The following is an 11,135-nucleotide window of genomic DNA, read 5'->3' as shown; positions in this document are numbered from 1 at the left end:
AGAGGGCCACCCTTCGCTTCCCCCTTCCCCTCCCATCTCCCTCCCTCCCTTCTCCCTAGCCCCCTCCCCCAGTGCCCCCTCCCCCAATTCTCCATCCCCTTCCCTCCTGGTCTCGGAGGACCCCGTCCTAGCCCGACCTGTTTCGGCCTGCAGCCCACGCGAAGCCGTCGCTGCCACTGCCCGCTCATGTGGGCCCCTGCGGGCTGCCCACGCCAGTCCCCCAGCTCCCGGTTCCGCGGGGCTTTCCCTTCGCTGGGGGTGGCTTTCTGAGCCACCCACTCCGTGCCCATCTCTGCAGCCTCTCCTGCCGCTCGGGGCCCCCGTTCCCCCTCCCGGCGGCGGGGGGCTGCCCCCGGGGGGCTGGCGGAGCTGGGCCGCGGGGGCCCCGGGGCCGGCGGTGCCGGGGTCATCGGGATGATGCGGACGCAGTGTCTGCTGGGGCTGCGCACGTTCGTGGCCTTCGCCGCCAAGCTCTGGAGCTTCTTTATTTACCTTTTGCGGAGGCAGATCCGCACGGTGAGTTTGTGTGCGTGCTGGCAGTGGTGGGGATCTCTGTCCGCGGTGCTCATGAAATTTTGGATAGTGTTGGGCCTCTGTTTGGGGCCTAGGAACGGAGTCTTGGTCAGAGCTTTACCCGCTGGAGAAGTAGGACACCTTTAAGCAGGGGTTAGACCCTTATAAAAGAACCAAGGTCTGTAGTGCTTTTGGTTTCTTTTTTTCATCTGCCTAGGTGGGATAGGATTTGTTTGGCAGCTCTTGGGGGCTAGAATGTTGCTCTCCTTAAGAAAGCTGGAGTTGTTGCTAAAGAAAGCAAGAGGCGGGGAACACCTGTTTGTTGGTAGCCAGAACTGTTGATGTGGGCTCTGGAAAGACCCTGCTGTTGAAAGAGCCAGGCTCCTTTGTCAGTGGTGGCTGTGTGTAGGAGGGCATATGTAGCAGGGATGGGAGCCTGGGGGGAAGAAAGCCTTGGTCGTGAAGGAACTCCTCCAAAAAGGCTCTGGAAACCTATGGCGTGTGTAAATGGGTTTGTTGAGACCCTAGGACTGAAAAAGATGCTTTTATAATGGGCATTTTTAGTTGTAAGAGGCAGCACATTAAGTTGGGTGTCTCGTTAGAAGATCTAGCTGTTAGCTGGAGAGCTTGCATCGGAAGGTGGGCATGTTTCTCCAGGAGACTCTAGCAATTATGAAGGGATACCTGGAGTGTAGAGACTGTTTGGATGAACCCAGGCATCTCTGGGTTCTCACCCTCAAGCTTTTCTCCAAGGTAAAATTTATTTCAGCTAACATCACTTGATCCATGTGCCCTTATGTTTTCATCACCCCTTTGAGCAAATCTTCTCAAGTCAGGTTCTGGGGAAGATGAGTGAGCTGGCTGTAATCTTTGGCAGCCTAGGTCAAAGAGAATTCTCAGAAAGACTTTGGTGCTTGTAGTAGACTTGACTGATTTCTTCCACTTCCTGGTTTAGGGTGAGGATTATTCTGGGTGGTGGTGGTTGTAAGCACACCTAGTCTAAGAGCAGTAGGATTCATGAAAGATTTGGGGTGTGCAAGGCTGACATAGTATGGGCCTAACTCCTGTGATTTTATGTGTTGATTTCTGCTGCTTATCCTTTCTTTCTGACCTTGTCCCGAGAATCCTCCCTCTTCTAACAGCTCATTTCTTTCTTTCTTGTTTTGAGTGTAGGGAGTAGTGCTCTAGTCCATGTATTGGAAGATTAGTTACTTCCTAAATTGCTCTTTGTACATCATTGACCCCACAGCCTTTTGTCCTGCCTTCCTTCCAGTCTGCTTCCAGTCTGCTTTCTTCCCCACGCCCTTTCTGGCCGATACTTGGAGCATTCCCTACATGCCCAGCATGTGCAACCCGAGATAGCAGGGCAGGACACCCGAGCTGTTGCAGCCCTCGTCACAGGCTCAGGGAGAAAAGAAGGGCAGATGCCTTGGGATTAAAGAAGAGAGGGCCTTTTGGTTTTCAAGTAGGGAATGTGTGGCTTAGGGCCTAGGAATGGACTGGAGAGCGTTTGTATGGTAGAAGAAAAGAACAGTGGGACTTGCCAGACTACATAGAAGCCCTGGGGGTTAGGAAATAGCTTCTAGAGACGCCTTGGAGAAGCAGAGCTGGAAAGCTTGAGTGATGTCCTTGTCCCCTTTCCCCTTTCCCCCACAGTCCTTACTCCACTTTGGCCTTCTCTATAGCCTGTGCGGTTGGCAAGCAGGACTTGACACTGCCTCTCCATTGCCCTGGGTACCAGGGTAAAAAGGCTCTTCAGAGATTCACTACAACTTGTGACTTGGCTAGTAGAAACAGAAGTGGACAGGTGGCTGGTTAAAATAGTCCTCATGGCCCCTAGCCAGAGGAACTTAGCTGACCTGACAAGCCCTGGATTCCCTCATCACTGTTGCCCTCGGTGATCCAAGGACTTCCTTTCCTGATTCCTAGTCTCTGCCCACAAGGGTCTGGGGTTCTTGGTTCCCAGTGAGAGATGAGGGGAATGGCCGTGGAGAGCCCCTGAGGTGAGGGTGGGGAGCCTGCATGTTTCTTTGTGCAGTGTGGCGGGATATGGTGTTAAGAGGACACAGGCTGCTATTAACTCATTATCCTTGCTGCAGTTTTTGAGGTACTGAAAAAATAGGCATGATTGAGAGGAAATTCATGTTCTCATGGAGTTTTCATTTTCATTAGGGAGATAAGTCTAGCTGTGCAGTCCTAGGCATGAAGATGTTTAGTCTTTGTTACCTATCTTACCATTTGTTAAACAAGGATAACTACATTATTACCTAAATTTTGTTTTATGGTGCTGGGCATTGAACCTAGAGTCTCTTGCCTGTTAGACAAGTGCTCTACCATTGAACTTCACCTTTATCACTATTAGGATTATACATTAGGTCCTGAATCTTTTCTTTTTTTTAAAGATTTATTTATTATGTACACAGTGTTCTGCCTGCATGTATGTCTGCAGGTCAGAAGAGGGCACCAGATCTCATTATAGATGGTTGTGAGCCACCATGTGGTTGCTGGGAATTGAACTCAGGACCTCTGGAAGAGCTCAGTGCTCTTAACCTCTGAGCCATCTCTCCAGCCCTAGGTCCTGAATCTTATATGGTAAATGTTTAGTATTTGCTATTATTATTGTCGGGAAAGTTTTCCTTATAAAGTGTTCTAATTTTTTTCTCTTGTTATTCTTAGGTAATTCAGTATCAGACTGTTCGATATGATATCCTCCCCTTATCTCCTTTGTCCCGGAACCGACTAGGTGAGTATGTTGGATGGGAAGACCGTCCTGAAGGTGAAGTAGGCTCCAGCTTTGGGCTCCAGGTCATTGGTGTAATTTCTTCCCATTGTGGTTCAGCCCAGGTGAAGAAGAAGATCCTGGTGCTGGATCTGGATGAAACACTGATTCACTCTCACCATGATGGGGTCCTGAGGCCTACAGTGAGGCCTGGAACACCTCCTGATTTCATCCTCAAGGTGTGTGGAGATGGGGAAATACTTACACCTCCCACTGTGTCCAGACATAAACTCTCTTTCCCAGTTTTAAGGTCAGGGCTTGGTAAGACCTGGCACCAGGATCAGCCAGAAGGAGAAAAGCAGGTGGTGGCATGGGGGGCAAGGTCTGCGGTGGTGCTGAGGACTTGCTCATCTTTTCCCTGTTCTTCTGCAGGTAGTCATAGACAAACATCCTGTCCGGTTTTTTGTACATAAGAGGCCCCATGTGGATTTCTTCTTAGAAGTGGTGAGTGTGCATGAGCTAATGGGAGTTCCCTGGTGAGAGAGTGGTTCTGGGCTCTGAGTCTTCAGGGAAACTGGAGAAAAGGGTGAGAAGTTGGCGTAGTAGTCAGGGTTCTCTAGAGGAACAGACCCAACAGAATATAAACATATAGATATATATATTATTCAGCTTACAATAAAATAGTAGTGAGCTGTCTCATATCTGAGAGGCTAAGAACCTGGCAGATGCTCAGTTCTTGAGGCTGGTGCTGAAAACTTGGAAGGTTCCTGAAGAGCTGCTGGTCCTTAGTCCAACGCTTCAAATGTTGGCTGTAACATTAGTGAAAAAGCAGCACAGCAGCAGGGTAAATCAGCACAGTGGCAGGAGGGAGGGTCAGACGACCAAGAGGCAAATAATCTTCTTCTGTCATGCTTTCTTACCTGGGCTGCTACCAGAAGGTTCTACCAACTCTCAAGGTGGGTCTGCCTATATCACTTAAAGCAGTCAGGACAGTTCTTTAATTGAGCACCCTATTTGGTGGTTCTAACAGGTTAGAACCTGTGGCAAGGTGACATTAAAACCAAAGTCATAGTCCATCCCTTGTCACTTGACAAAATAACGTGTCACTTTAAAAAGTGTAATCTTGGGCAGGAGAGATGGATGGATAGTGGTGGATAGTATTTGTTACTCTTTCAGAGGACCTGGTGTGTACAAGTACCCACATAAACATAATTTGAAAAAATAGAAAAAAATCAGAGGCTATAACCTTATGCAGGGACAGATACTTATATGCAAATAAATAAATTTTAAAAACCATAACTTTATTCCCCTGAGTCTCATACTTATTTCATAATATAAAATATAACTTTAAAAGTCCCCTAGTCTTTAAAAAATTCAACCACTTAAAAGTTCAAAGTCTCAGCCAGATGGTGGTGGAGGATAACCATAATCCCAGAACTCAGGAGGCAGAGGCAGGCAGATCTCTGTGAGTTTCCAGGCCAGCCTGGTCTACAAAGCGAGTTCCAGGTCAGCTAGAGCTGTTACACAGAGAAACCCTGTCTCAGAAAAAAAAAAGAGAAAAGAAAAAAAAAAAATTCTCTGAGGGCTATGGATGTAGATAGCCTATGGATGTAGATAGCCTACACCTATGGATGTAGATAGCCATAATTTGATACAAATTGCTGTTCCATCCATTTGGCTCTCTAAAAAAAAAAAAATAAATAGTTCAAAGTCTCTTTAAAATATTCAGTCTGTTAACTGTGTTAACTGTGGCTTCCTGTAAAATCGAAAACAAGTTACTAACCCCCCCACCCCCACTCCGCTCTCCAGACAGGCTATCCTAGAACTCTCTCTGTAGAGCAGGCTGGCCTCCAACTCATAGAGATCTGCCTGCCTCTAACCAACACCTCCACCCCACCCTGCTCAGATTAAAGGCATGTGCCACCATTGCCTGACACAAGTTACTTTCTTACTACTAATGAGAGAAGAACCAGGGCAGTTGCAATCAAATCATAGCAAAACCAACATCAGTGGTGTAAATCAAGTCTTCAGCTCAGTGTCTGACATTTGGGACTCACTTTGGTCTCCAGGGCTCCAGGGAACTTGGGCAGCTTCACCTCTCCAGTTCTGCCATTGGTAGCACACACAGCTGGTCTCATAGGCACAGGCCAGCTCTGCTGCACATCTGCCACTGCCGTCTGTGGTCATCTCACGGTCCTGGCATATACAATATGCTAGGGTCTCTGTGGCAGCTGAGGTTGCACTTTACCAGTTGCCTCCTAGCCTCTTTTTAGGAACTGACTCCCATGGTACCAAGCCTTAGCCTCACTTCATGACCTTTCAGTCCTGGAGTTTCCAGTGACTAAGGCTGTACTTTCACCAATGGCCTCTCCTGGCCTTTCACAGTGCCAAGCCTCAACTCTTCTCCATGACCCCTTTAATTCTGTAGCCTTCATGCCACCCAAACCAGTAGTACGGTGTGGGACTTTGAAATCTATACCAAGTTTGGCTGCCAGTTTTAGATGTAGCCTTAATTAAACCATAACTTATAACTTCTAGACCATAACTTCTGTGTACCAACCCTGAGGAAATACTTGAGATTTCACCTCAGTGATGCTGGTCTCCTCTTCATCACAGTTGATTCTCCATCCCTAGCTAAGCAGCATCCATTGTTCCATTGAAGCACAGGTTTCTCATCCACAGACTGCTGTTGTGTGAGACAGGGTCTCTCTGTGTAGTCGTAGCTGTCCTGGAACTCATTCTATAGACCAGGCTGGGCTCAAACTCACAGAGGTCCACCTGCCGCTGCCTCTCTGCCTCTGCCTCCTCAGCGCTGGGACAAAAGATGGGTGTGTGCCACCATGCCTGGCTTTGGTTCATAGATTCTCTGTGCAGCTCTGGAGCCTGTCCTGGAACTCACTCTGTAGACCAGGCTTTCCTGGAACTCACTCTGTAGACCAGGCTGGCCTCGAACTCACAGAGATCCGCCTGGCTCTGCCTCCCGAGTGCTGGGATCGAAGGTGTGCGCCACCACCCGGCCCATAGATTCTTCTTTTTAAAAGAGTTGTTTTATTTTTATTTTATGTATATATGTGAGTGCCTGCATGTATGTCTATATACCACATGAATGCCTGGTGCCCGTGGAGGCCTGGTGCCCGTGGAGGCCTGGTGCTGGAGCACCTAGAACTGGAGTTACAGGCAGTTAGTTGTGAACTGTCTGATGTGAGTGCTGTGTCCACAGATTGTGATTATTAATCCAGAATAGCAGAGTAGCACATAAATGGCCGGGTAGTCTTGGTTTCCCTCTGAAACTTCACAGGCCAGGCTTCCAGCCTTTGCATAGTTCTCAGCATTGTCTTTTTATTTATTTATTAAGGTTTGTTTATTCATGTATTTTATGTGTACACCAGAAGAAGGAATCTGATCCTGTTACAGATGGTTGTGAGCCACCATGTGGTTGCTGGGAATTGAACTCTGGACCCCTGGAAGATCAGTCAAGTGCTTTTAACCACTGAGCCATCTCTCCAGCCCCTCAGCATTATCTTCTAAGCTCTGCCCAGAACAGCCCATTAAGCAATAAGCATTCAGTGGCTTTTGTCCCAGCTCAAAAGTTTCAAATGCTTCCACAGTCCTCCCCCAGATCAACATGGTCAGCTCTGTCACAGAAGGATCCTATTTTCTGCTGCAAATTTGTAATAGGGTTCTCTAGAGGAACAGAACTGATACGATGAATATGTGTTAAAAGAATTTATTATTCAGTTTACGTTAAGATAGTAATGGATTGTCTCATATCTGCAAGGCTAAGAACCTAGTAGACGCTGTCTTTGTGGTTGGAGAAGTGGACAACGTGGTAGTTGTCAGTCCACTGAGGGCAGTGCTACCCCAGGGCAGGTTGTGCCATGTTGGGTAAGAAAACACACTGAGCCAGGCGGTGGTGGCGCACGCCTTTAATCCCCGCACTCGGGAGACAGAGGCAGGCGGATCTCTGTGAGTTCGAGGCCCGCCTGGTGTACAGAGCGAGATCTAGAATAGGCTCCAAAGCTACACAGAGAAACCCTGTCTCGAAAAAACCAATCAACCAACCAAACAAACAAACAAAAAACCACACTGAGCAAGCCATGGAAAACAAGCCGGTAAGCAGTGTTCCTCTGTGGTATCTGCTTCAGTTCCCGCCTTGACTTGCCTCAGTGATGGAGTGTGATCTCGGAGTTATTAGATGAAATAAATCCTTTCTTCCCCCGGTTGGTTTTGGTCAGTGTTTAATTATAGCAACAGAGTAGCAAACTAGGACAGTGGGTAAGGGCAGTTTTGTGAAGGAGGATCTATAGGGAGGTAAGGGAATGGCTTTGAGTAGCTGGGGTTCTTTTGTTACAGTGATAGAACTCTATTCTTTCACAGGCATCCTGCACTTCTGGGTTTATATCTTTGAATCTTGAGGGTGGTGGTTGCCTCAAACTGAGTTTGAAGATTGGCAGAGGGTCCAGATATTTTGCATTTTCACAGACATTTGATGTTACTTGAAGGTCAAAAGGACTAGTCTTAAAAAGAACCATTATGTCTAAATAAACGATTACTTTGTATGACATCTCTATTCCTCTCCAATCTACTTCAGGTAAGCCAGTGGTATGAGCTCGTGGTGTTTACAGCAAGCATGGAAATTTATGGCTCTGCTGTGGCAGATAAACTGGACAATAGCAGAAGCATTCTTAAGAGGAGATACTATAGACAGGTAAGGAGCCAGAATCAGGTCTGAGAGGCAGGTGGCCTGGGTCCTGGGTGGGGGTGGGGTGGGCATGGGGTGGGAGGTGCTCCATTGCCAGAATCAGGTCTGAGAGGCAGGTGGCCTGGGTCCTGGGTGGGGGTGGGGTGGGCATGGGGTGGGAGGTGCTCCATTGCCAGAATCAGGTCTGAGAGGCAGGTGACCTGGGTCCTGGCTGGGGGTGGGGTGGGCATGGGTGGGGGGTGCTCCATTGCCAGAATCAGGTCTGAGAGGCAGGTGACCTGGGTCCTGGCTGGGGGTGGGCATGGGATGGGGTGTGCTCCATTGCCCTTTGCCTTTCAGCACTGCACTTTGGAGTTGGGCAGCTACATCAAAGACCTCTCTGTGGTCCACAGTGACCTCTCCAGCATTGTGATCCTGGATAACTCCCCCGGGGCTTATAGGAGCCACCCAGGTACGGGCAGAGGTGGTGAGTCTGGCAGGACCAGGAAGTGGTGCTGAGGACTTTGAGTTTTGTTTCTTTTTTCTGAGACAGGGTCTCCTTATAGAACCAGACTGGCCTGACCTGACTTTGTTTTAGTGGTTCTGGGGATGGAGCCCAGGGCCTCTCACTAAATCCTAGGCAAGCACTATGCTGTTTAGCTCTACCCCTAGCTCCTTGACTCCTTGAGGGGTGGAATGCAAGGAGCTAGGAGGCAGAAGACCCCGGTCCTAGTCCTAGAGTTTGGACTCCTACTGAATTACAAGTCTGAATGTGAGTTGTTTCTCATCAAATGAGGTCGCCACACTTAGGTGTCTGTCCTATAAATGGAACTTTCCTATCAAATTCGATTCAAGTGAGGCACAGTGGCAGTGTGACCAGAACTCTAGCCTCATACTGTTGTGAAGTCTATTCATAATTCAGTTTGACATTTAGAGAGAAGTAAGTGTTTTACTTGGTTGGTGACTTTTGGTGGGTGAGGTATATGGGTTTTTAAGTAATAATATTAGGGACAAATTCACAGGCTTTCTTGAATTCTTCACCTCTTCTCAACTGTAATTTTACCCACCCTAGACAATGCCATCCCTATCAAATCCTGGTTCAGTGACCCCAGTGACACAGCGCTTCTCAACCTCCTCCCAATGCTGGATGCCCTCAGGTAAGGGAAGTCACCTGTATGTAGGTACTTCCTGATCTTTTTTTTTCTTGTTTTTTTTTTTTTTTTTTTCGGGACAGGGTTTCTCTGTGTAGTTTTGGTTCCTGTCTTGGATTTCACTCTGTAGACCAGGCTGGCCTCGAACTCACAGAAATCTGCCTGCTTCTGTCTCCCGAGTGCTGGGATTAAAGGCGTTCACCACCACCGCCCTGCATTTTTTCCTCTTTTTAAAAGTTTTTTTGAGACAGATTCTTTCTCTGTAGCCTCTGCTGGCCTGGAACTTAGTTTCCTGGCTTAGCTTCCCAATTGCTAGCTGGGGTTACAGGTGTACCACCATATCTAGCAACACTTGAGTGGCCAAACTAAGGAGCTAGGGGGAGTTTCAAAATAATTAGAAAAAAAAAAAGCCCTTCAGGACTTCAGGCCGGGTCTTTTTAACTAACTCCAGAGCTCGATGTTTGTGGTCATTTGGCTTCTATCCAGTTGAGCCTGTGTCACTGTTGGAAGTGGTTTTGAGCCCCCCAACTCCATTGTGAAGATATCAACTGTTAAGGTGCTCCACCAATGCAAGTTCCTGTCATTCCAGGTTCACTGCTGATGTCCGTTCCGTGCTGAGCCGAAACCTGCACCAACACAGGCTCTGGTGACGGCTGCCCCCCCTCCACCTGAGCTGGGGTGGGGGGGAAAGGGAGGGAGAACTCTTGGGATGCCGTCTGTTGCCCTGTCCAATGTGAGGACTGCCCGGGCAGGGTCTGCCCCTCCTACCCCTCTCTGCCCTCGGAGCCCTGCACTCCACTAATGGAGTCTGGATGGACACATGGGCCAGACGGAAGCAGCCTCACTCTTCGTGTTCACACTCCATGGACATGCCGGCCTGGACAGGGGAGGCCTTGGAGAGCTCAGCTGTCTGGTGGAGAAGGCAGGAGTGGCCTGAGTGACAGACGTGTCATCCCAGAGGCTCAACAGAAGCCAAGTCAACTTTGTTGTGATTTGATTTTTTAAAAACTCTTGTACAAAACCGATCTAATTCTTCACTCCTGCTCCAAGGGCTGGGCTGTGGGTGGGAGCCTGGGATTTTGGGCCACCGGATCTTCCTCAAACTTGTCCTTCCCTTACTTTTCCTCATTTTTTCTTCCCCCAAACTCCCTGATACCTGTAATCAACTTTCTCTTTTCTTTCTTCCTCTTTTAAACCATGCATTATAACTTTGAAACCAAAGTTGCCATAGGTCCTTCTCTGATGTTTTTGAAAGCAGAGGGAACTTGTTCACATCCGCCCTGCCCCAGAATCAGGGGGAAGATGCTGTTTGAGTTGTGGGGAAGTGGGATTCAGTAGAGATAATGTAGTTTGGCAGGAAAAGCCCCAGGGATAGGATGGGGGCTCTGAGGAACAGTGGAACAGTAGGACATAGAAGGCTGAAGATGAGAAGCCTGGATCCTCCAAAGAGCTCAGACAGCAGGAGGAAGGCAGGGCTTGGTCTGGGAGGCTGACGTGGACAGGCTAAGAGGGCGCTGCCTATGGGCCATTGGCACTCCTGCGGTAAGCTTGGGGCGGAACACTACCGCCTCCCTGACACCGCCTCTACAGAGCCGGACCTACTTTCTGGTACCCGCCACGTGATGCTCCGCCTTTTCTGAGATCACATGATTTTGTATGCGCCATCTCAAAATGTGTTCCTCCGCATTGGCGTAGTCCCTATCTTTTGGACTTTGTAGTTCCTATTGGTCCACTGAACCCCGATCCCTGGGCGTTCTGTACGTGTCTGCAAACCTCTTTCCTTTCTGCCCTTTGATTGTGGGGTCTGTATCCACGTCTTGGGTACTATTTTGTTTTGGTGTCAACGGCCGCCTTCAGCGTAGCAACCCGTTTCGTGAATACCTTGACTTGTAATTGTTTGCTTTCCCCTACGTAATTTACGAAAAGAACTGGAAACCCAAATCGCATGACGGCCACCTGCTACCCCATTTCGTCCTCAACTGCGTGCTGCGAGGCTACCGGAGAAAGGATTTTCAGTTGATTTGAAACGACTGTAACCTTCGCTGCGATGTCATCAGCGTAACCCACAAAT

At 48.6% G+C, this 11,135-nt stretch overlaps 1 protein-coding gene across 2 annotated transcripts; it reads left to right on the top strand.

Moving 5' to 3' along the window:
• The first annotated feature begins 92 nt into the window (after positions 1 to 92).
• Positions 93 to 10,285, top strand: Ctdnep1 (CTD nuclear envelope phosphatase 1). 2 transcript variants are annotated; one of them, XM_052756560.1, is made up of 8 exons: positions 93 to 516; positions 3,190 to 3,256; positions 3,353 to 3,471; positions 3,665 to 3,736; positions 7,824 to 7,940; positions 8,274 to 8,385; positions 8,986 to 9,070; positions 9,654 to 10,285. In XM_052756560.1, the coding sequence occupies exons 1-8, from the start codon at positions 415 to 417 to the stop codon at positions 9,712 to 9,714; spliced, it is 735 nt and encodes a 244-aa protein (XP_052612520.1). In that variant the 5' UTR covers positions 93 to 414; the 3' UTR covers positions 9,715 to 10,285. The 2 variants fall into 2 exon arrangements, with proteins under 2 accessions (XP_052612520.1, XP_052612521.1); XM_052756561.1 differs by having other exon boundaries at positions 97 to 516; positions 3,353 to 3,475; positions 3,669 to 3,736.
• Positions 10,286 to 11,135: the final 850 nt, after the last annotated feature.

The sequence above is a fragment of the Peromyscus californicus genome, unplaced genomic scaffold, assembly GCF_007827085.1.
Source record: "Peromyscus californicus insignis strain IS unplaced genomic scaffold, ASM782708v3 Scaffold_3__1_contigs__length_106647218, whole genome shotgun sequence".
In the NCBI taxonomy this organism is placed as follows: domain Eukaryota; kingdom Metazoa; phylum Chordata; class Mammalia; order Rodentia; family Cricetidae; genus Peromyscus; species Peromyscus californicus.
This window is presented reverse-complemented; position numbering and strand designations above follow the sequence as displayed.